Source organism: Dermacentor albipictus, chromosome 2 (genome assembly GCF_038994185.2).
Source record: "Dermacentor albipictus isolate Rhodes 1998 colony chromosome 2, USDA_Dalb.pri_finalv2, whole genome shotgun sequence".
NCBI classification, from domain to species: Eukaryota; Metazoa; Arthropoda; class Arachnida; order Ixodida; family Ixodidae; genus Dermacentor; species Dermacentor albipictus.
Window position 1 is genome coordinate 2,507,232 of NC_091822.1, and position 26,037 is coordinate 2,533,268.

At 50.1% G+C, this 26,037-nt stretch overlaps 2 protein-coding genes across 4 annotated transcripts in view; both read right to left on the reverse strand.

The window, feature by feature from the left end:
* LOC139056432 (uncharacterized) overlaps positions 1-8,284 on the reverse strand; it is a 31,218-nt gene extending 22,934 nt beyond the window's left edge. The window contains exons 1-2 of the mRNA XM_070534683.1: positions 8,230-8,284; positions 6,255-6,638 (exon numbers count right to left, since the gene is read on the reverse strand). Coding sequence (XP_070390784.1) covers positions 6,255-6,638; positions 8,230-8,284 — 439 coding nt within the window. The remainder of the gene's footprint in view (positions 1-6,254; positions 6,639-8,229) is intronic.
* The window catches only part of LOC135921112 (uncharacterized), a 424,568-nt gene that overhangs the window by 161,773 nt on the left and 236,758 nt on the right, over positions 1-26,037 (reverse strand). The window lies entirely within an intron of this gene.

A 26,037-nucleotide genomic window follows, 5' to 3' on the forward strand; every position in this document is an offset into this window, starting at 1 on the left:
GTTTGCTGGTACCCTGTCTAATGGAGTTACCACCGACTTCCATTGCACACTCCTTAATGATGCCCACAAGATTGTCGTTCATTGTTTCAACACTAAGGTCCTCTTCCTGAGTTAAAGCGGTATACCTGTTCTGTAGCTTGATCTGGAATTCTTCTATTTTCCCTCTTACCGCCAACTCATTAATCGGCTTCTTGTGTACTAGTTTCTTCCGTTCCCTCCTCAGGTCTAGGCTAATTCGAGTTCTTACCATCCTGTGGTCACTGCAGCGCACTTTGCCGAGCACGTCCACATCTTGTATGATGCCAGGGTTACCGCAGAGTATGAAGTCTATTTCATTTCTAGTCTCGCCGTTCGGGCTCCTCCACGTCCACTTTCGGCTATCCCGCTTGCGGAAGAAGGTATTCATTATCCTCATATTATTCTGTTCCACAAACTCTATTAATAACTCTCCCCTGCTATTCCTAGCGCCTATTCCATAATCCCCCACTGCCTTGTCTCCAGCCTGCTTCTTGCCTACCTTGGCATTAAAGTCGCCCATTAGTATAGTGTATTTAGTTTTCACTCTACCTATCGCCGATTCCACGTCTTCATAGAAGCTTTCGACTTCCTGGTCATCATGACTGGATGTAGGGGCGTAGACTTGTACAATCTTCATTTTGTACCTCTTATTAAGTTTCACAACAAGACTTGCCACCCTCTCGTTAATGCTATAGAATTCCTGTATGGTACCAGCTATATTCTTATTAATCAGGAATCCGACTCCTAGTTCTCTTCTCTCCGCTAAGCCCCTGTAGCACAGGACGTGCCCGCTTTTTAGCACTGTATATGCTTCTTTTGGCCTCCTAACTTCACTGAGCCCTATTATATCCCATTTAGTGCCCTCTAATTCCTCCAATAGCACTGCTAGACTCGCCTCACTAGATAGCGTTCTAGCGTTAAACGTTGCCAGGTTCATATTCCATTGGCGGCCTGTCCGGAGCTAGTGATTCTTAGCACCCTCTGCAGCGTCGCAGGTCTGACCGCCGCCGTGGTCAGTTGCTTCGCAGATGGTGGGGACTGAGGGCCGGGGTTTGATTGTGTTGTTCATATAGGAGTTTGTGGCCAATTACTGCACCAGGGTGGACAATCCTGCTCTGGTGAGGGAGTGCGTTACCGGTTCTGGTCACCGGGATCAGGCCACACTCCAGGCCTGTTTGTGCAATTTTATCAACACGCGGATTTGTTAAAATTTTTTTTAATCCAGTGGAAAATTGCCGGCACCGGGATTCGAACCACGGACCTCTTGCACGCGAGGCGGCTGTTCTACCTCTACGCCACCGCTGCACCAAGGCACGGTAGTCTACGCAAAATCGCACTGAGCCGTCTTTCTTAACAAAACGACAGGTGACGACCGAGGGCTTGAGGAAAGGCGAATTATGCTACGCTTCATCATGTCAGCAACGTGGGTATCGATGATCTGGCGTTCGGCGGAAGAAACGTGATATGGCCACCGGCGCACGATGGAAGTTCCATCTGTTTGTATGCGATGAGCCGCTGCAGAAGTCTGTCCCTGAATAGGAGAGTGGACGTCGAAGGACTCGTTATGGTTGGATAACAACGCCAGTAACTCCCCCGTCTGCTGTGGCGTTAAATCAGCGCTGATGGCACTAGCGAGAACAGAAGCAGGGACCAGATCTATAGCTGAGGGGGGTTGGGAAACAGCAGTAGTCGAGGCACAGAGACAGCCTTAGTATCCAAGACGCACATGACAACAGCGCCTTCAGGCAGCAGTACTGGCTCAGTGGATGTGTTGAGTATAGTCAAAGTGGCCATGCTGTTGGTGAAGCGAACAAGGCTGGGTGCCAGAGCAATCCCTATCGATAGGCAGCGGGCTGATGGTACAACTAAAACGTTACCATCGCTAATGTTAGAGTTAACTACGAGGGGTTGTCCATGGCCAGGTGGCACCATACAATCGTCAGCAGTTCGTAAGCGAAGGCACGGTTCGTACGCGTCGTCGGAATTGCCGGTTTCTGTTAAGTTACGGAGGCGTTGACGGCACGAGATCAAAGCAGACGCCGAAGAGAGAACGTCCCACCCTAGTATAAGCATGTGAGCACAGGAAATCAACACTGTGAACTGGATATGGTGACGTATCCCGTCGATCGAAACTCAAACGGTGCATTGCACCGATGGCTGAATCACAACATTATTTGCACCACGAAGAGCTCCTGTAAGTTGCAGTACCTTTGCATAGACGAGAGCACAAGTCAGCGTGAATACTAGCAATAGCTGTTCCCATATCAATCAATGCTAGAACTGGTACAAGTTCTACGCAAACGAATAAAGTATTGGCCGCGCACGCTGGATGAATTGTAGTCTGTGCGAGCCATGCAGCTTTCCCTCCAAAAACTGCACAATCTAGTGTTCTGACCGGTAGCCAGGAATGCGGATGGTCGGTTGCAGGGGTGATGTCGAGCATCGTAGAGGGGAGGGCGAGCGGCGGCGCCCTGGACGGCAGTTGCGAGGTGCTTCGGGAGGTGGAGAAAGTAAGTTTGGGGAAAGCCGGTGCTGGTAGGGACTCGGAGGAAGCAACGGGTCTCTCTCATAAACGTTGTAGGCACAGCGCTCATTTTGTTGTCGTCTTCGGCAAAAACGCGATATGTGCCCGCGAATACCGCAATAATAACAAATGAGACGGGGCGTAGGCAGGGTAGTGTAAAATACTGTGGCACGTGGACGGGGTGCTAGAGTCGCCACATTGTTAGGAGCAGTAGCAGGAGCAGGAGGAGCTGCCTGAACGAACGCTGGTTGCATAGCCGCAACATGAGCATACGAGGTTGACGGGCAAGGAGGGGCAGAGCTCGCAGCGCAGGTCATGGAGCACAGCTCATCTTTGATGATGTCGCGCAGGCCAAGAAGCGACGGTTGAGGCTGGAGATCGGGAGGACTGAGCAGGCCACACGCTTAGATATCTTCGCGAATGAGAGTCCCAATCAGCATACACAGGTCCAAACCCGAGGAAGGAGGGGCGTCACAGGCCTGCAGTGCATCCAGTTGTTGGCAAGTCGCGATCACATCGTTAACGGTATTCGGATTCTTATTCGCCAGTGCGTTCAACGCAATGCCCTTTAGGATATGACGAAAACGATCAGATTCTGTCATGGTGGTGTCAACAAGGCTACAAAGGGCGAGAACGGCCTCGATATAAGTGGTGTATTTCACCGGGAAGTTGCATGCGTCCATCAAGCTTTTTCTTGGCGACCCCAGAGTAGACGTTGGGGGTGCCAAAAATCTGCCGAAGCTGGTGTCTAAGCGGCGCCCAGTCAGGCAAGGTGCTCTCGTGGTTAAGAAACCAAGTCCTGGCAACGTCAGTGAAGCAGAATGCAACGTTGCGAAGCTTGTGCATATCATCCCACCTGTTAGACTCACTCACGCGGTGATAATTGTCCAGCCAGTCGTCAACATCGTCAGTACGAAGGCCAGCGAACATCGTGGCATCGCGCTGCCACGTGCCGACTGTCCATGAAGGAAAGGCGGGTGGGGCAGAGATGGTCATGCCGGAGGTTCCTGGTGGATTTTCTTGGGGCATGGTGGCGGAAAGACGGAGCAAGCGGCGACCTGAACGAAGCCCCAGGGAACCTCGAAGGCGGAGAGGACCAAGGGATATAAAAAATTATGGGGTTTCACGTGCCAAAACCACTTTCTGAATATGAGGCACGTCGTAGTGGAGGACTCCGCAAATTTCGACCACCTAGGGTTCTTTAACGTGCACCTAAATGTAAGTACGCAGGAGTTTTCGCATGTCGCCCCCATCGAAATGCGGCCGCCGTGGCCACGATTCGATCCCACGACCTCCGTGCTCAGCAGCCCAACACCATAGCCACAGGACCAAGGTATCGACAGCAGCCTCCACCACCTGCGAGACAGCAGCTAAACCTCGACGGTTTATTTAGTAGGTCGCGCGCTAAAGACGATGACGCTGGCCATGATGACGAATATATAGAGATGAAGAAGAGGAAGGAGTAATACTCACAGTATATATATATATATATATATATATATATATATATATATATATATATATATACTGTGAGTATATATATATATATATATATATATATATAATACTCACAGCCCTCGGTCATCACCTGTCGTTTTGTTAAGAAAGACGGCTCAGTGCGATTTTGCGTAGACTACCGTGCCTTGAACAAGATAACCCGCAAAGATGTATATCCCCTGCCCCGAATCGATGACGCGTTAGATTCATTACAAGGCACGGGATATTTCTCCAGCCTTGAACTACGCTCCGGATACTGGGAGATCCTTATGCACGACGTAGACAAGGAAAAAACTGCCTTTGCGACACCAGATGATCTTTACAAATTTAATGAAATGGCTTTCGGCCTGTCTAATGCTTCCGCCACATTTGAGCGGACGATTGACACTGTACTACGGGGCCTAAAGTGGAAGACTTCCTTATGCTAGCTGGACATCATATTTTCGTCGACCTTCCATCAGCACCTGCAGCGCCTCGATGAAGTCCTGACATGCCTATCAGCTGCTGGGCTTCAGCTGCATACAAAAGTGCCAGTTCGCCAGCAAAACAATTAAAGTACTCGGACACCTTGTCAGCGAGAGGGGCCTTTGGCCTGACCGCGAAAAGATTAACGCTGTTCTGCGTTTGCCCAGGCCTCAACGCGCCAAAGACTTGCGTAGCTTCCTTGGCTTAGCTTCGCATTTCCGGCGCTTCATAGATAACTTTGCCACCATTGCGGCGTCGCTCCATCAAACCCTTCCTTCTGGAACTCCCTACCTATGGTCGGAAGACTGCCAAACTTCTTTTGACAACCTCAAGCATGCCCTTACGTCCGAACCTGTGCTTTGTCATTCCACACACACTTTTCTACATGCTGGCGCCAGCGCCTATGGTATCGGCGCTGTTCTGCAACGTAAGCGAAATTCCAACGAACGTGTGCTTGCATATGCAAGTCGCACGCCGAAAAAAATTATACAATTACCGAGCAAGAGTGTCTCGCCGTTGTTTGGTCCGTCCAAACATTTCGGCCTTATCTGCATGGCCGCCACTTGATGGTCGTTACTGATCACCACGCCTTGTGCTGGTTGACGACGCCAAATAATTTAACGGGACGTTTTGACCGTTGGACACTTCGCTTACAAGAATGTGACTTCGAGGATACCTGCAAGTCTGGAAAGAAACACGAGGAAGCCGATGCTCTCTCTCGTTGTCCCCTACCACCGGCTTCAAACGCTGCTTGCTTGCCACCTTGCCTGAGCAAACCGCAGGACGTATCGTTTGCATTCCTTTCCCTCGCATTTCTCGAGCGGCTCCCATCCAGTCGTTCTCATACGTTTGCATCTTGCCAACGTAGTGACTCCTACTGCCACTCCGTTACGGAGCGTATTCGCGGATCATCTCGCACACCTAACACTCGGCTCTGTCGGCAGTTGAACAACCTCAAGATCAAAAATTTGATGTTATACTGGTACGCTGTTTCCCCCCGAAGAACACCGTTGGGTTCCTGTTGTTCCTTGATCCCTTCGGGCCTAGATACTAGATACCTTTCACTACGTTCCCACTGCTGGTCACTTTGGTTCCCATGAAACCTATGAGCGAATTCGCAGCCGCTTCTCTTGGCCTGGACCAGTTTAGCGAAATACGTGGCTTCCTGTTCGCTCGGCCAACACCGCAAACGGCTGACCTCACCTCAGTCTGGACTGCTCCAACCTGTCCCATGTCCTGAAGCTCACTTCGCAGTCGTTGGTATCGACCTCTATGGACCACTACCCTTATCCACTGGCGGTAAACGGCGGACTGCCACAGCTATACACCACTTGACACGGTGCGCTGAAACAGATGCACTATCATCGGGATCCGCAGCGGAGGTCGCAGCCTTTTTTTGGAGGCCATCTTTTTACTGCACGGTGCCCCACGTGTCCTTTTGAGCGACCATCGTAGGGACTTTCTGTCTGTGACGCAGGTTCTTGTGTTCAAAGGTACTGAAGGAGGCTTCGCGAACTCAATTGAGGAAAAAGCCGTTGGTCTCAAAAACACAGGCACAAATTTTGAATAATACTAGAAAGAAGATAAAGCATACAATAAACACTCAACCAGACATCACGGCAGGGAACACACTTAGGGCTAGTATAGCATTAACAGTACGCGAGTCCGAGCTCACCACGACGGCAGGGGCGCATAACAGTCTCGACGTGGAGAAGCGGAGACAAAATGAGAGAAGTTGCGCCGGTCTCACCAAAGGTAGGGGTGTTGGATGGTGGACCGGGCGACCAGAGCGCGCTAGCTCTGGCTTGGAGAGAGAAGGCAGGCGGCTTGGCGGCACGAGCGGATGGCGGAGGTGTTCTGGCCGGGCAGCTGGGCGTGGAACTCTGACCCGTAGCCCGACTGCTCTCGTCCTGCCCACGGCCACAGAAGCTCGCCGGCTTTGGGCAGCTGGTGGCACGATCGGGTAGAGTGGCGACGCACAGGAACGGGCTGGAAGGAGGCCCCGGTCGGGTGGAGTCCTGGTGGCTTGGGTCCGGAACCAGACGGCCTGTCTTCAACTTCTGGTCCGGTGGCCGACCTTCTCCTGGTGTCGCTTCCTGGAACTCTCCCAGGGCGCCTCGCTTTTTCTCCCGCTCTGGCCGATTCGCCGCTTTCTCATTGGCTTTTTGGCGCTTTGTGGTTTCTCCTAATTGGGTTCGCTTTTTTTCTTTTAGTTCCTTTTCTTGAGTCGCATGTTCACGTACTGGACGCTCTTCGGCGTTGTCGTTTTCGCTCCAGCATGGAATTCGCCTCGGCGCGAGCGCTACATGTCATCTGCTTCTGTCCTTTCCGCCCACCGCAGCTTGTCGCGCGCTGCACACATCACACTGTCGAAACTTCTCGACGAGGTTCTCCATGCGTCCAATACCATTCATAACATGACTTCCAGATACTCCCCTCAAAATAATGGTCTCACAGAGCGTTTTCATCGCACGCTGTCTGACATGATATCAATGTACATCAACCCTGACCACACAAATTGGGATGTCATTCTATCATTCGTCAGCTCCGCATACAACCCGGCAATCCGATGCCCTATGGAGTACTCGCCATTTTCCTTGTGTATGGTCGCCAACTGATCACTAGCCTCGACATTTCTTTCTTCAGTGTCCCGTGCCCTCGTTCACATTAATGCGAGAATAGTTCATTTGGCGCGTTGCCGGGTGTAGCCAACGTGCCCGCCTCAACACCGACGCCAGTCAACAAGACAGGAGAACTCGCTATGATGCATCCCACCGTGTCGTTTCCTGCCACCCTGAAGATGAAGTGTTGCTCTGGACCCCAGTTCACGCTCCTGGCTTATGGGAGAAATTTGAGACCTGGTTTATAGGGCCCTACATTAACGATCGGGTCACTCCAGTTGTTCCGCCATTGGATGACCGCTGCGGTGCCACAGGGATTGTGCATGTGTCGCGTTTTATGTCTTTCATGCAGCGCTTGAGCATTATACTACTCCGACTTCTTCATCTGTATATATATATATATATATATATATATATATATATATATATATATATATATATATATATATATACAGTGTAGACGCGCGTATGAAGCCATTTATAGACGTTTTTGGCCGGGGTCCGGCCTTCATCAGAATCCATTGCATGGTGTCAGTACAGTAAATATACATGCGCATATACTTACATACATAAACATATATATATATATATATATATATATATATATATATATATATATATATATATATAGTATAGTGTAGATTATCAGCGGCGGCATGGTGAAGTGTGGCAGAAGGAAACAACGAAATAGTACTGTGCGCTCGATCGCTGTCCACCTGGGAATGCGCTGTTTTACTGGTCTTCTGTCAGGCGGCCTGCGGGCTTACAAGAATATCCCGTGGCATTTGGTACTGGGTGCCCGTCATCACGGCCCTGAAACCTTGCGTTATCACCTGCCTCCGCAATGACCGATGATGCCCCCACGGCTGTCATGTGTTCTGGTGAGGTACGTCAGCATGACCATGCGATCTTCAGTGGCACCGCCGATCCCGACCTGGAGAACTGGCTTGAAGAGTGCGAAGGCGTTAGTGCATACAACAAGTGGGGTGACCGCACCAAGTTAACCGACGTCATTGTTGGCTTGGATTGGCCGATGTGGCCAATCTGTGGTTGAGAAACCATGAAGCTGATTTTACAACCTATTCACATTTCACAGACACTCACTTCCTTCTTCGGTCGTCCCGCTGTGTGCACACTCTGCGCTCAACACCGTATGCATGATCGAGCTCAAGAAACGGTGACACCTTCATGAGCTACACTGAGGACATCAACGACCTCTGCAAGTGCGTGAATGCGTCCATGATTCAAGCAGACAAGATAAGGCTTTACCAGAACAGGTAAGCAACTGACCACGGCGGCCATCAGACCTGTGACGATGCAGAGGGTGCTAAGAATCTGTGGATCCGGACAGGCTGCCACTGGAATCTGAACCTGAAAACGCTTAACGCTAGAACGTTAACTATTGAGGCAAGTCTAGCAGTGCTATTGGAGGAATTAGCGGGGATTAAATGGGATATAATAGAACTCCGTGAGGTGAGGACAAATGAAGCATATACAGTCCTCGAATGTTGATCCGCGGAACGTCGGAGGTTCCCTGGGCTGCTGCAGCACGATGGGGGACGCTGGGGCTGCCATTGGGGCTGCCTTGGCCACAATCTTCTTGGTCTTCTCATGTAGAAGTCCGTGCTCCGGGGGCAGCTGTTGAAGACGGCGGCTTACTCGATGCTCCGGGCCTACGTTGGTGTTCTCTTTGCGGTCCGCGCTTGGATCACGGCTTCTCGGGGGCGTCCGGTACATGAACGAAAAGCACCTCCACCAGATGTCACGTGGTGGTGACGTTGAAGAACACAGTAGCAAATACTGTGAAAGACAAAACTAACGTTTATTGGGCGAACCTGTGCCCACAAAAACAGGCTACACTTATTGCACAACGATAGCGGCGAACACGGTCGGCGATCGTCAAAAATTTGATCAGCGGGTCAACCGCGTCGGCTTTTATAGAGCAGTCATCAAATGTTCCAAACTAATCGCTCAGACCCACGTGCCTTCCACAAAGTTCTGCACCATTCGCGTCACGCGATGAAATCAGATAACCCAAGGTTCGGCGACAACAGACAGCCGGGTAGAAGCATCGATAACTTTCCACAAACTTCGGAGACATGCAGGCGCGTGCCGCGCTGTGCGATTACATTTCTTAAGCGGCGAAACGTGGTCGCCCGATAAAGATAAGTACATACACGTGTCAATACCCCCCTCTTAAAAAGCATTGACTCAATGCTGCAAACAAACGAAAGTAATAAATAAAAGCACTTGTAGCACAGAGAAAAAAAATAAGTTCGTCAGCGTCCGTAAAAGCGTTTAAGGCGAACCACGTGGACCACTTCAGATCGTGCGTGGCGCCGCTGTGAGTGCGAAATGCCGTCTGGCACGACCTCACAGTCCAGTGCGCCAATACGTCGGATGACATTGTAGGGTCCGAAATAGCGTCGCAATAGTTTCTCACTGAGTCCTCGTCGGCGTATCGGGGTCCATGCCTAAACACGGTCGCCGGGCTGGTACTCGACGAAGCGTCGTCGGAGGTTGTAGGGTTGGCTGTCGGTCCTCTGCTGGTTCTTGATCCGCAGGCGGGCGAGCTGTTGGGCTTCTTCGGCGCGCTGGAGGTAGGTAGCGACGTCAAGATTCTCGTCAGTGACGTGCGGCAGCAGGGCGTCGAGCGTCGTCATCGGGTTCATGCCATAGACCAGCTTGAACGGCGTGATTTGTGTTGTCTCTTGCACCACCGTGTTGTAAGCGAATGTTACGTACGGCAGCACAGCATCCCAGGTCTTGTGTTTGACGTCGACGTACATCGCTAGCATGTCGGCGAGGGCCTTATTCAGCCGCTCCGTAAGACCATTCGTCTGCGGGTGGTAGGCCGTTGTCCTCCTGTGCCTTGTCTGACTGTATTTCAGAATGGCTTGGGTGAGCTCCTCTGTACAAGCCGTTCCTCTGCCGGTGATGAGGACTTCTGGGGCGCCATGTCGCAGCAGGATGTTTTCGACAAAGTGTTTCGCCACTTCGGCTGCGCTACCTTTCGGCAGTGCTTTTGTTTCAGCGAAGCGGGTGAGGTAGTCCGTCGCCACGACGAACCATTTATTTCCGGTTATTGACGTCGGAAAGGGTCCCAGCAAGTCCATCCCGATCTGCTGGAATGGTCGGCAAGGAGGCTGTATTGGCTGTAGTAATCCGGCTGGCCTTGTCGGCGGTGTCTTGCGTCGCTGACAGTCTCGGCATGTTCTGACATAACGGGCGACGTCGGTGGTCAGGCGCGGCCAATAATACTTTTCTTGTATCGTCGATAGTGTCCGCGAAAATCCGAGGTGTCCAGCGGTCGGATCGTCATGTAGGGCGTGCAATACTACTGGATGAAGTCCTGACGGGACAACAAGAAGGTTATTGGCACGGACTGGTGAAAAGTTCTTCACGAGTGGATTGTTTTCAAGCGTGAAGGAAGATAATCCGCGCTTAAATGCCCTCGGGACAATGTCGGTGTGCCCTTCCAAATATTTGACCAGGCCGTTTAGCTCCGGGTCTGGCCGTTGCTGTTCGGCGAAGTCTTCCACGCTTATCATTCCAAGAAAGCCGTCGTCGTTCTCGTCATCTTGCGGCGGCGGGTCAATGGGGGCGCGTGATAGACAATCGGCATCGGAGTGTTTTCGTCCGGACTTGTAGGTTACAGTGATGTCGTATTCTTGTAGTCTGAGGCTCCACCGCGCCAGTCGTCCTGAAGGATCCTTTATATTCGCTAGCCAACACAACGCGTGATGGTCACTGACGACTTTGAATGGCCTGCCATAAAGATAAGGGTAAAATTTAGCTGTAGCCCAAACGATGGCGAGGCATTCCTTTTCGTTTGTAGAATAGTTGCCTTCCACTTTTGACAGCGACCGGCACGCGTAAGCTATCACCTGTTCCACTCCGTTTATCCTCTGGACTAGAACGGCTTCGAGGCCTAGGCTACTGGCGTCAGTATGTATTTCTGCATCGGCGCACTCGTCGAAGTGCGCAAGTACCGGCGGTGACTGCATGCGTCGTTTGAGTTCTTCAAATGCGTCGGCATGCGGCGTTTCCTACTTGAACTCAACATCAAATTTAGTTAGACGTGTCAACGGCTCGGCGATGCGTGAAAAGTCCTTGACAAAGCGCCTGTAGTAGGCACACATGCCAAGGAATCTATGCACTACCTTCTTGTCGATGGGTTGCGGGAACAGTGCGATGGCAGCTGTCTTTCGCGGGTCTTGGCGGACACCAGATTTGCTGATTACGTGGCCTAGGAACAGAAGCTCATCCTAAGGAAAGCGGCACTTTTCCGGCTTCAGCGTGAGCCCTGATGACTTGATGGTGTCTAGTACTGTCGCAAGGCGCCTCAGGTGATCGTCGAAATTTCCGGCGAAGACGACGACGTCATCCAAGTAAATGAGACAGGTCTGCCACTTAAATCCTGCTAAAACCGTGTCCATCACGCGCTGGAACGTTGCAGGCGCCGAGCACAGTCCGAATGGCATAACCTTGAACTCGTAGAGGCCGTCTGGGGTGATGAACGCCGTCTTTTCGCGATCTCTTTCGTCGACTTCTATTTGCCAATTGCCAGAGTTGAGGTCCATTGACGAGAAGTATTTAGCGTTGCAAAGCCGATCCAATGCGTCGTCTATCCCTGGGAGGGGGCATACGTCCTTCTTCGTGATCTTGTTCAGACGACGATAATCGACGCAGAAACGTAGGGTTCCGTCCTTTTTTAGAGCGCAGCTCTTTGGCGTCCGTTCCTGGGTTTCGCGTCGTCGTCGGCGGCGTTGTCGTCGGCCTCGTAACCAGCTCGCCGACGAATCTGCTGCTCCGCCGCCGCGCATGCGCGCTGTCGGCTCTCCGGGCGAGGGAGGATGATGGAAGGGAGGAGGAGAGACTGTGGAGGAGGGCTGGCTACACAAATGGCTCTTTGGCGTCCGTTCCTGGGTTTCGCGTCGTCGTCGGCGTTATCGTCGGCCTCGTAACCAGCTCCGCCCCCCTTTCATCCCCCCAGCGCTAGCAGCGACCGACTGATACCGCTTTCGTGAGTCCGCTACCGCACTCACGAAAGACGTCGTGCACTTCCTGCAACTCGCATTAACCGTCCATCGATCCACACCAATGTTAGTAGTGGGGGACTTTAATGTTGACATAAAGACAAACAGCAATTTCCTAACACTTATGCGGGAGAACATCCCGTTCCTCTCGCTCGTAACGCGTCCCACGGCTGTGACAACCTCGCGAGGCACTTGTATAGATCTCGTCTTTGAGAATCAAGCATTGGTGTACCAAGTCGAACATATATCAGTCTATTTCTCCGACCACAAAGCTTCCCTCATGGCTGTCAACAACTGTTAGTGGAGTCTTTGTTAAGGAATACGCGTGAAAAATAAAAAAAAATTCTGTGATAGCGCATACATGTGTTGCTCGATTTCTTTGCCTCAATCTATCGAAAAGGTGAAACAGCTTATTTGCTGCGCTCAAATTTCGCATTAGGAAGTAACGTAATCGTCGGTAATTTTTTTTTCACCAGGACAACAGGGGTGCCCACGGGCTTTTCGATGGCTGGGTGATGTCGTCGCGCAGCATTTTGTTGACTTGTTCTCTTATAGCTTCGCGTTCTCGCGGCGAAACTCGGTAAGGGCTCTGGCGGAGTGGTCGAGCGTACCCCCCTGTGATTATGCGATGCTTGGCGGCTGGTCCTTGTGGAATCCTCGATGACGTCGAAAAGCAGCCTTTGTATCGTCGGAGCAGACTTTTGAGCTACTGTTGCTTAATCTCGAGGAGACTTGGATTAATGTCGTAGTCTGGTTCGGGAACCATGGTCGTCGGGGTAGATGTGGCGGAATCCGAGAGGACAAACGCATTACTGGTTTCCAGAATTTCCTCGATGTGCGCGATCGTCGTGCCCTTGTTGATGTGCTTGAACTCTTGGCTGAAGTTTGTCAGCAACACTTCAGTTTTCCCTCCATACAGTCGAGCGATCCCTCTTGCGACGCAAATTTCACGGTCTAGCAGTAGACTTTGGTCGCCTTCGATGACGCCTTCTACGTCAGCAGGTGTTTCGGTGCCGACCCAAATAACAATGCTCGAGCGAGGCGGGATGATCACTTGATCTTCGAGAACATTCAAGGCGTGGTGAATACGAAAGCTCTCCGGCGGTATCGCTTGATCTTCCGACAGCGTTATCGAATTTGACTTCAGGTCTATGATTGCGCCGTGTTGGTTCAGGAAGTCCATGCCGAGAATGGCGTATCGTAAACACTGTTCGAGGATAACGAAGATGGCAGGGTAAGTCCGGTCATGAATGGTTATTCTTGCTGTGCAGATTCCAGTCGGTGTAATGAGGTGTCCTCCAGCGGTCCGAATTTGAGGGCCCTCCCATGCAGTCTTAACCTTCTTCAACTGGGCGGCGATGTGTCCACTCATTACGGAGTAATCGGCCCCTGTGTCGACTAAGGCAGTGACTGCGTGGCCGTCCAGAAGTACGTCGAGGTCGGTGGTTCTTTGTCCGGCGTTGCAGTTGGGTCTTGGCGTCGGATCACGGCTGCGTCGCGTTGAACTGAAGCTGGAACGTCGCGTCGTTAAGCCGTCTTTCGTCGGTGTAGTCTTGGCTTCCCGACTTCGTCCGGACGGCGGCGTGTCGTCATTAGGTCGTCGAGATGGTTTCTTCGTCGTCTTCGTCGGCAGCGGAGGATCTTCGTCAGTTCGACGAACAGCAAACGCACCTCCATCGGTTGCCGCTTTTAGTTTTCCGGATATGGGCTCGCTGATCGGCCACGGGCTCGGTTAGTGTATGGTCGGTGCTGCGGCGAGCGGTAGCGGCTTGGTGATGGCGGACGCGACGGTCGTCGAGTGTTCCACCGAGTAGCGGCGAGGTAGTGGGCGATATCGCGAGGGCGTTCACCTTGCTGCGGGCGCGGAGCGTTGACGGCGAATCCTCGCAGTCCCATCTCCCGGTATGGGCATCGGCGGTACAGACGGCCGGCTTCTCCGCAGTGACAGCAGAGCGGGCGGCGGTCGGGGGCTCGCCAAATGTCCGTCTTCCACGCGTAGGTGCGCTGGGCGACGGGTGGGCGTGCTGGCGGCGGCGGTGGCGGACGACGGAATTGCGTCGTTGCAGGGCCTTGGCGTGGTCGCGGAGGGGGACCTTGACGGTGTACGACGGCGGCGTAGGTCATCGCTTCGGGCTGGGGTTGCGGAAATTGACGTTGCACCTCCGGAACTCCAAGCGACTGCTGAACCTCATCTTTGACGATGTCAGCGATTGAGGCCACTTGAGGCTGCGATGACGGCAAGATCTTCTGAAGCTCCTCTCGTACGACTGCCCTGATAGCCTCGCGCAGGTCGTCGGAGGCCAGTGATTGAACTCCGGCATAGTTTGTAGAGTTGGTGCGGCGGTCGAATCGCCGGTTTCGCATCTCGAGTGTCTTCTCGATGCTAGTGGCCTCGCGAAGAAACTCGTCGACGGTCTTCGGTGGGTTTCGTACCATACCGGCGAAAAGTTCCTCCTTTACACCACGCATTAGCAGCAGGACTTTTTCTTCCTCCGACATTTCCGGGTCGGCGTGGCGGAATAGGCGGCTCATTTCTTCTGTGAAAACCGCGGTGGTCTCGTTAGGCAGCTGCACTCGGGCTTCTAGTAGTGCTTGGGCTCGTTCTCGGCGTACGACGCTTGTGAATGTGTTCAGGAAGCCGCTTCGGAAAAGGTCCAAAGTCGTTAAGGTGGCTTCTCTGTTCTCGAACCACGTCCTGGCAGCGTCTTCCAATGCGAAGAAGACATGTTGCAGTTTGTCGTCGCTGTTCCAGCTGTTCAATGCAGCGACCCTCTCGTACGTCTCGAGCCAGGTTTCCGGGTGCTCGAATGTTGAACCGCGGAACGTGGGGGGCCCCCTGGGCTGCTGCAGCACGACGGGGGATGCTGGGGCTGCCGTTGGGGTGGACTTGGTGGCAATCTTCCTGCTCGTCTGAGGTAGAAGTCCGTGCTCGTGGGGCAGTCCTTGGAGTCGGCGGCTTGCTCGATGCTCCTGACTACGTTGGTGTTCTCTTTGCGGTCCGCGCTTGGATCACGGCTTGTCGGGGGCGTCCGGTACATGAACGAAAAGCACCTCCACCAGATGTCACGTGGTGGAGACGTTGAAGAACACAGTAGCAAATACTGTGAAAGACATAACTAACGTTTATTGGGCGAACCTGTGCCCACAAAAACAGGCTACACTTATTGCACAACGATAGCGGCGAACACGGTCGGCGATCGTCAAAAATTTGATCAGCGGGTCAACCGCGTCGGCTTTTATAGAGCAGTCGTCAAATGTTCCAGATTGATCGTTCAGACCCGCGTGCCTTCCACAAAGTTCTACACCATTCGCGTCATGCGATGAAATCAGATAACACAAGGTTCAGCGACAACAGACAGCCGCGTAGAAGCATCGATAAGTTTGCAGAAACTTCGGATACATGCAGACGTGTGCCGCACTGTGAGATTACATTTCTAAAACGGCGAAACCTGGTCGCCCGATAAAGATTAGTACATACACGTGTCAATACTGCAGGCAGCAATGCTGCCCAAGCAGGAGAGGCTTTACAAATGATGCTTTGTCAACGTGTTTTCAAATGAAACATTAGTGCAGTCAACAACACATTCCGGTAAATGATTCTATTCTTCGCTCGTAAGTGGAAAAAATGATTTCTGAAAGATTTCAGTTCGATCAAAGCATGACTGAACTACTTTAGAATGAAAAATACGCGACGACCTTTGTGGAGCATCGGCAATTTATGTGGCATTTGCTAAACCAGTTTGATTATGATACGAGTGAAAAAATTTCAATCTGGTGATGTTATGACGCACGTGGAGCGGATCCAGTCCAAGTTGGCCTAACATGCCAGAAACTGATGAAGATGTTTTGTAATTAGAGCAAATAAACCGTGCAGCCAGGCGCTGAATTTGTTCAAGTTTGTCAATTTCCTTTTTAATGAACGGGTCCCACACTATGCAAGCATATTCTAGGACTGGGCGTACGACGGAACGATAAGCCTGCAGCTTGACAGATGAAGGGGACTTCTTTAGCTAGCTTTCTACGTAGAAGGCAATGTTTTTTGAAAGCGTTGTTGCATATGTTGTTAATATGGGTGTCCCATTTGAGGTTGCTGTTAATTGTTATGCCTAAATATTTAACAGAGGTAATTGATTCAAGGTTCCGATTGCCATTGTGGTAAGTATAAAGTAGTGGTTTTTGTTTCAATGTTATTGTCATTGACACTGTTTTAGAAAAGTTTATTTGCATTCCTCTGTCGTCGCACTAGACCGCGGGTTTACAAACACTGCTGTTAAGTGTATCCTGGCATGAAGAAATCCTTAAAGTGGAATAAATGACACAATCATCAGCAAGCAATTTCACCTTGACATTAGGATCCAAAATTTTAGCAATATCATTTAGATAGATAAGAAACAGCAGTGGTCCCAACACTGACCCCTGTGGTACACTGGATAAAACAGGGCAGGCTATTAGATTTCACACCATCGATTTCCACAAATTGAACACGATTCGCTAAATAAGCTTGAATCCAATGTACTATATTTTCTGGTAACCCAAGTGAGTTAAGAATTGCAATTAGATTTGCATGTGGCACACGGTCAAAGGCCTTTGACAAGTCTAGGAATATAGCGTCAATCTGCAGGCGCAAAATTGACAAGGACACAGTGAAGGGGGACACACTAGCGCTTGTGTCCCCCTTCACTGTGTCCTTGTCACTTTTGCGCGCTAGATATTTTGCTATGAATTCGTACCAACTCGCCCAACTATCAGTTCTGCTGCGGTGGTAACTTCGTTAGAGAGAATGCCGGTAAGCTATCGCAGGAGACGAAAGATCTGATTAAGAAACGCGAATGTATGAAAACCTCTAACCCTACAGCTATAATAGAACTGCCAGAACTTTCGAAATTACTTAAGAAGCGTAATATAGCTGACATCTCTTTTAGCAATATAGCCTCCTGTTGCCATATATGATAAACCCGCCGAGGTGTTCAAAAACTTAAAAGAAAGTGCTACGCGAACAATACATATCAAACAACGTAACGTGGAGAAGAAGTGGATGTCGTCTGACATACTCGCTGCAATAAAAGCAAAAGACTTACTATGGGCCCAATGCAAGCGTGCCCCAAACTGTGCAAACCTACGGACCCAATTTAAGCAGCTCAGAAATAAAGTTACTGCCATGACCCGCTCCGCAGAGCGAATACATTTTCGAGACAAATTTAAAGTCGCTAGTTACAGTAGTAAGAAAACATGGTCGTTAATTAACAGCTTTAGAGGCAATAATATAAGTGAGCTTATATGATGAATTATTTTCCTTCCAGTTTATCCAGCGGCAGACAGAATATTTCTGATCAGTTTAATCCCTTCTCTCGCGTAATGAGAAACGCAAACTTACAGGTAGGTTTGTGCACTTTGCGTCACAGCATTAGTGAATCGGCATATCTGCCTTCAATTTCTCAGGAAGAACTAAGATCGATTATATTCAATTTAAAATGTAATAAATCTCCTGGAATTGATGGCATTTTCATTAATGAGTTGCGCAGAACATTTGAATACATCCAAGAAGTTTTGGTAGCGCTACTTAATCGCATAATCTCAAGTGCTGAAATTCCTGTTAAACTGAAAACAGCAAAAGTTATACCCCTTTATAAAAGCGGCACGCGTAATAAAATTGAAAATTATCGCTCCATTTCAATTCTGCCTTCTATCGCTCAAATACTTGAAAAACACTTATTGTTAACAATGACAAGTTTTCTGGACGCCCAGAGCATTTTGTCGCCTAGTCAGTATGGTTTCCGACCCGGCAAAAGCACTCAAACACTTCTGGAAGATTTATCCGATCAGTTGAATATAGCTTTCGATAATAATAATATTGCTTGAGCGCTCCTTCTTGATTGTAGCAAGGCGTTTGACAGTGTTCATCATGGTCTGCTGTTAAATAAGCTTTTCTTGTTAGGATTTCGGTGTGCTTTCTGGTCGTTGTTAGCAAATTTCCTTCGGGGAAGGCGTCAGGTCGTCTCAGTTGGGCAACGTCATTGTGCATTCACCAATATTAATGCTGGAGTTCCACAGGGATCTATACTCAGCCCGTTATTATTTATTATTCTCGTAAATGACCTCTCTAGCGTGATATCCGCTTCTCTTTATCAATATGCCGATGATACGATGATCGTAACTTCTGCCCACAGGTACTATGATGCGATTGCTTCTTTAGAGTCTGCTGCCGCAAAAGCTATGGATTGGTTTCGAGACAACCTAATTACTATAAATGTATCTAGGATGCAATTATTCTGCTTCCATAATCCTTTAAGGAAGGTAGCCCTTGACTATCCTCTTGTTTTGCATTCTTCAGATTGTTGAGCTTGTTCTTGTAGACCATTACAATACTCATCTGTTGTGAGATATCTTGGTTTATATCTTGACAGCGACCTTTCTTGGAACAGCCACCTTGCTTACGTTTATAAAAAACTGCGCGCTGTATCCTTTCTACTGTACAATATAAGATACTACATGCCCTTATCAATAAGGAAAACTATAACACATGCTTTAGGCTACAGTCTACTCCGGTATGGAATAACAATTTACGGGCGGTGTGCAGTCCGCTGGCACAACAGAATAAATGCGATACTGCACTCCCCTTTGAAAACCACATCTTATGATCTGAACCTGAATGCTGACAAAGACCGTTTCAAAGTACTTTCGATGCCGAATTTCAACGATCTTTTAATGCAAACGATTGTTTTAAAACACTTCTGGTCCAGTCAATTCCTAGTTCTGCACACAGCTTCCCGAGGCTTAAGGCCCAGGGACCCCTTTTGGACGCCACGTTGTTCCACAAGGTACGGCACTAGAGCTCGGGCCCATTGTGTGGCGATCTACTTCAATAAATTACCGCACAGCACCTTCTGTGCAAAAACGAAATATAAGTTAAAGAGACTGCTAAGGCGTATCTGTTCGTAAAGGCGTACTTGTTCCGTTTATTTACCGTTATTGCTTGTGTTCGTGCATGTGACTGCAATTCCTTTGCACCATGATGGTTAGTCTGGTATCATCATCATCATCAGCCTAGTTACGCCCACTGCAGGGCAAAGGCCTCTCCCATACTTCTCCAACTACCCCGGTCATGTACTAATAGTAGCCATGTTGTCCCTGCAAACGTCCTAATGTCATCCGCCCACCTAACTTTCTGCCGGCCCCTGCTACGCTTCCCTTCCCTTCGAATCCAGTCCGTAACCCTTAGTGACCATCGGTTATCTTCCCTCCTCATTACATGTCCGGCCCATGCCCATTTCTTTTTCTTGATTTCAACTAAGATGTCGTTTACCCGCGTTTGTTGCCTCACCCAATCTGCTCTTTTCTTATCCCTTAACGTTACACCCATCATTCTTCTTTCCATAGCTCGTTGCGTCGTCCTCAATTTCAGCAGAACCCTTTTCGTAAGCCTCCAGGTTTCTGCCCCAAATGTGAGTATTGGTAACACACAGCTGTTATACACTTTCCTTTTGAGGGATATTGGCAACCTGCTGTTCACGATTTGAGAATGCCTGCCAAACGCACCCCAGCCCATTCTTATTCTTCTGGTTATTTCAGTCTGGTGATCCGGATCCGTGGTCACTACCTGCCCTAAGTAGATGTATTCCCTTACCACTTCCAGTGCTTCGCTACCTATCGTAAACTGCTGTTCTCTTCCGAGACTGTTAAACAATACTTTAGTTTTCGGCAGATGAATTTTCAGACCCATCCTTCTGCTTTGCCTCTCCAGGTCAGTGAGCATGCATTGCAATTGGTCTCCTGAGTTACTCAGCAAGGCAATATCATCAGCCAATCGTAAGTTGCTAAGGTATTCTCCATCAACGTTTATCCCCAATTCTTCCCACTCCAGGCCTCTGAATACCTCCTGTAAACAAGCTGTGAATAGCATTGGATATATCGTATATCCCTGTCTGACGCCTTTCTTTATAGCGATTTTGTCGCTTTCTTTGTGGAGGACTACGGTGGCATTGGAGCCGCTATAGATATCTTTCAGTATTTTTACATATGGCTCATCTACACCCTAATTCCGTAATGCCTCCATGACTGCTGAGGTTTCGACTGAATCAAACGCTTTCTCGTAATCAATGAAAGCTATATATAAGGGTAGGTTATATTCTGCACATTTCTCTATCACTTGATTGATAGTGTGCATATGGTCTATTGTTGAGTAGCCTTTACGGAATCCTGCCTGGTCCTTTGGTTGACAGAAGTCTAAGGTGTTCCCGATTCTATTTGCTATTACCTTAGTAAATACTTTGTAGGCAACGGACAGTAAGCTGGTCGGTCTATAATTTTTCAAGTCTTTGGCGTCCCCTTTCTTATGGATTAGGATTATGTTAGCATTCTTACAAGATTCCGGTACGCTCGAGTGTGGTGTTGAGCGAAGGTGGAAGGCAGACTCCAGCCATCCCGAAGTAAAAAAGCCGTTTATTTAGCATATACAACCAAATATATAATGAAGAACAGAAGCGCCCCCTGGGGACTAATGAACTGAAATGAATAACGAAACTGAATATAACATACTCCCTCCCTTATTTTTAGTGGTTAGTTGTTAGTTAGTATTAGTAACGAAAACCCCAAAGCATGCACACTGTACTTATTTACACATATTCACAACCTATGTACACAATGACAGACCGCGAACTAATTGGTCTGATAGTCTTTGAGCCAGGCCGGTGGCCGGCGCTCTCGTGTCGGCCGCGTTGGACGTCGCACTGGCGACGGGTTCGTTGACTGCTGCTGCGGTATGCCAGGAGACCGCGCCTGCGTACTAGAAGAAGGAGGCTGTAGCACGGCAGGCTGTGGTGCCTCAGGAGACCGCGGCTGCGGCGTGGCAGGCTGTAGCGCCTCAGGAGACCGCTGCTACGGCGTGGTGGGCTGCAGCGCATCAGGAGACCGCGGCTGCGGTGTGGTGGGCTGCAGCGCATCAGGAAACCGCGGCTGCGGCGTGGCAGGTGGGCCTGCTTCCCAGGTGCCCCTCTCTGGAACCCTGGAAAGCTTGGAGGCATTCCACGTATGGGCGTCTCCAAGTCGGAAAGAGGCTGGTCCCCTCCTCTTGATCACCTCAGTTGGTGACGAAAAGGCGCAGTCTCCTTTGAACCGAACGAACGGTTTTTTGATGCGGACAAAATCGCCTGCGGCTATCTTCGTCTTCTTGGCGGCTCTCCTTTTGTCCGTGTAGTGCTTGCTGCTTTGCTGCTGACGCCGAACCCTTTGACGAAGTCGCGTCAACTCCTTGGCTGGATCTTCCGCAAATGCTGGTGCTGAGAAACCCACAATAGCCAGCCTGGTTCGCGGCATTCTACCATGCAGCAGAACTGCTGGGGAGACCCCGGTGGTGGCATGCGGAGTACAGCGGTAAACGGCAAGGTATTCTGTGACAGCTTGTCGGAGTGGTCGTCTTTCGAGGAGTGAGACTTGAATGAAGTTTTTCAATGTGCGATTGAAACGTTCTATTTGCCCATTGGCTTGGGGGTAGTATACCGAAGAATGTGAAAGACTGATGCCTGTGTTTCGCTGGGAAGTTATGAACTCACGCGAAGTGAACTGAGGTCCATTGTCACAAACGATCTCTTCCGGATAGCCTTCACGGGCAAAAACACTTCTTAAAATGTCTTTCACGGTGCTCGTGGACACTTCACTGCAAAAATACACCTCTTGCCATTTAGAATGGTAGTCAACAAGCGTTATAGCAAATCTGCTGTTGTAAGCTGCATGCTCCAAAGGACCAACAATGTCTAGGCCAAGCTTTTGCCACGGTCGCTGAGACCATTCAACAGGTTGCAACGGTGCTGGTGATGTTTTGGCGGACTTATCTGCCTCCAGGCAGATATGGCAGTGTGTTACTGCCGTTTCCACTTGCTGATCCATTCGTGGCCACCAGAACCGCTCACGCAGTCGCGCCTTCGTGCGCGTGATACCCGGATGTGTCTCGTGCGCGGTGCCGATGATCTGAGCCGTGAGGGAGGACGGAACAACGAGGCACTCTACACGCAGAAGCAGGTTATCGACAACAGAAAGTTCTTCCCAAATGGCGTAGAATGGTTTCGCCTCTTCTGGTATGGATTTCTTTGGCGGCCAGGAACTCAGCACGAATGACTTGATGGTTTCCAGGCAACTGTCGTTGAGGGCGGCCTGCCTGAACTTCTCCTTAGTCACGCAGGCTGGCTCAATGAACGAGACAATTTCTTCCTCCTTAGCAATCTCTGCCTCTGAGGTAGGTGCTGGTAGCCGAGAGAGTGCATCTGCTACAATGTTTGTGGACCCCTTGCGGTATTCAACAGTGAAATTGTAGCAAAGCAGTCGTGCATTCCATCGTGCAATTCGGAGTGGGCGTCTTCCATGTCCTTGTGACGACAGCAAGGACACCAGTGCCTGGTGGTCTGTTCGAATTGTGAAATGGCGACCCCACAGGTACGTGTGCCATCGCTCACACGCCCACATGCACGCAAGAACTTCTCGTTCACCGATTGAATATTTTCTCTCTGCAGGCGAGAGTGTATGAGATGCGAAAGCGACTTTGCGGTGCTCATGGCCACATTGTTGCTGCAGGACTGCTCCCAGCCCACAGTCGGACGCGTCGGTCGACACAATTACTGGCAATGACGGATCGAACATCTGGAGGACTGTACTCGACGAAAGCATTTCTTTGACCCTCCGGAAACTGCTGTCTGCTTCGGCAGACCAGATGAATGGCTCATGTTTACGAAGTAAGACTCTCATAGGCTCAACCACTTGTGCCAAGTGTGGAACAAACTTGGAGTAGTATTCTACGAGGCCCAGAAACGAACGAAGGGCGGCCACATCAGTTGGCACTGGTGTGTTATCTATGGAGTCTACTTTCTCTGGAAGTGGCGAGATACCACGTGCAGTGACCTTGTGCCCTAGAAAGGCAAGTTCTGAAACGTCGAAAAGGCATTTGTTGTTCAGTTTCAGACCTGTGTTCTTGATCTTTTGCAGCACGGTCTTCAAGTTTGAAAGGTGTTGTTCTGCGGTCTTGCCAAAAATGATGATATCATCAATGTAGAACAACACGCCAGGGCAGTGCTCAAGGATTTTCGCCATCATCTTCTGAAATGCCGCTGGGGCAGAAACCAACCCAAAGCAAACTCTTTTAAAACGGAAAAGGCCATCATGGGTGATGAAAGCTGTCAGATCCCTGCTGTCAGGGTGCAAGAGAACCTGGTGGTAAGCAGAAGCCAAGTCAAGTTTGGAGAAGCGTGTAGCGCCTACGAAAGCGTGAAGCAGCTCCTTTGTATGGGGCAATGGGAAACTGTCTGGAACAATAGCTTTGTTCGGCTCTCGAAGGTCTACACAGACCCTGATGCTACCATCTTTCTTGTTAACAACAACAATGGGGGACACCCATTCAGAAGCATCGATCTGCTCGATGATATCAAGGCTCAGCAACCTCTGAAGCTCATTTGATACTGGTGACCGGAGAGAATACGGCAGACGGCGAAGCTTCGAAGTTACAGGCTGCACGCCTTGCCGTGTCTTGATGCGATGCGTGAACCCCTTAGCAAGACCCAACTTGGGACTGAAAAGTGAACTGAACTCATGTGCTAAGGCTGGCGGAAGAGCTTTGTTATCGGGTTGCGCGCTTGACGGTGTGGAAATAGAACAGGATAGCGGGTCAACAAGAGTCGGCTGCGGAGCAATGGACGTGTGTAAGCACTTGAGAGCAGAACCCTCAATGCGAAGATCCAAGACTTTAATGCCGTCAAGACCGATCAGGCAAGTTCCTCGGTGAACAACATAAAAACGTAGCGACGCTGTGCGGCCTTTAAATCAAACGTCTGCCTGGAAACAACCTAGCACTGGAATCGGCCGTTGAGAGTAGTTAAACAGAGTAACATGTGGAGCAGGCAGAAGCGGAACGCTCTGAAAATATCGACTGAATTCTTGCTCTGACAGGATTGAAACAGAGGACCCTAAATCAACAAGGAATGTCAAAGTGACATTCGCGACTTGCACTTGAATATGAATCCTGCTACGCGCGGAACGTTGCACAGTCAAAACTTCCTCAGCACTGCTGGAAGACGAAACATCTTCATGAAATTCAACTTCACGGACTCGGCCTTGCATTTGGGTTAGCTTGCGGTTGCATATTGACACGTATACTTATCTTTATCGGGCAACCACGTTTCGCAGCCTAACAAAAATAATCGCACAGCGTGGGACGCGCCTGTATGTACCGAAGTTTCTGGAACATTATCGATGCTTCTATCTGCTGTCTGTTGTCGCTGAACGTTATGTTATCTGATTGCATCACCTGACGCGAATGGTGTAGAACTTTGTGGAAGGCATGCGGGTCCGAACGATTAGTCTGGAACATTCGATGACTGCTCTATAAAAGCCGACGCGCTTCACCCGCTGATCAGATTTTCGACGATCGCCGACTGTGTTCGCCGCTATCGTTGTGCTTTAAGTGTAGCCTGTTTTGTGGGCACAGGTTCGCCCAATAAAAGCTAGTTTTGTCTTTCACAGTACTGCTACTGTGTTCTTTCTTCACCGTCACTACCACGTGACATCTGGTGGAGGTGCTGGGTAGTGACGGTGAAGAAAGAACAAAGTAGCAGTACTGTGAAAGACATCATCACGCCGACTGGAATCTGCACGGCAAGAATAACCATTCATGACCGAACTTACCCTGCCACTTTCGTTATCCTCCAACAGTGTTCCCGAGACGACATTCTCGGTATGGACTTCCTGAACCAACACGGCGCAATCATCGACCTGAAGTCACAGTCAATAACGCTGTTGGAAGATAAAGCGATACCGCCGGAGAGCCCTCATAGTCACCATGCCTTGAGTGTGCTCGAAGATCAAGTGAGCATCCCGCCTCACTCCAGCATTGTTATTTTGGTCGGCACCGAAACACCCGCTGACGTAGAAGGCGTCATCGAAGGCGACCAACGTCTTCTGCTCGACCGTGAAATTTGCGTCGCAAGAGGGATCGCTCGACTGCACGGAGGAAACACGAAAGTGTTGCTGACAAACTTCAGCAAGGAGTTCAAGCACATCAACAAGGGCACGACCATCGCATACATCGAGGAAATTGTGGAAACCAGCGATGCCTTTGTCCTCTCGGATTCTGTCGCATCTACCCCGACGACTGTAGTTCCCGAGCCAAACTTCGACATAAGTCCAAGTGTCCCCGTGATTAAGCAGCAACAGCTCAGGGGTGCGATCTTGTACGTGTTCCAAAATAGAACGGAGGCGGTCCGTTCTACCGAGCCGCACATGGTTGGTCAGTTTGAACGGTGAAGAACGCCATGACGTCAATTGTGAAGTGATATCTGCTGTCAATCATTCCGTGTTGTCTGCTATCGGACAAACGCAACGGAATGGACCGCCAATTTCGCGACGGAAAGAACGGACCGCCTCCGTTCGAGTTTGGAACGCGTACAAGATCGCAACCTAGAAGTCTGCTTCGACGATACAAAGGCTGCTTTTCGACGTCATCGAGGATTCGACAAACACCAGTCGCAAAGCATCGCATAATAACCGAAGAATGCCCTCGACCACTACGCCAGAGCCCTTACCGAGTTTCGACGCGGGAACGTGAAGCTATAAGAGAACAAGTCGACGAAATGCTGCGGGACGACATCATCCAGCCGTCGAAAAGCCCGTGGGCATCCCCTGTTGTCCTGGTAAAGAAAAAGGACGGAACCCTACGTTTCTGTGTCGATTATCATCGACTGAACAAGATCACGAAGAAGGATGTATACACCCTCCCACGGATAGACGACGCATTGGATCGGCTCTGCAACGCTAAATACTTCTCGTCGATGGACCTCAAGTCTGGCTATTGGCAAATAGAAGTCGACGAAAGAGATCGCGAAAAGACCGCCTTCAT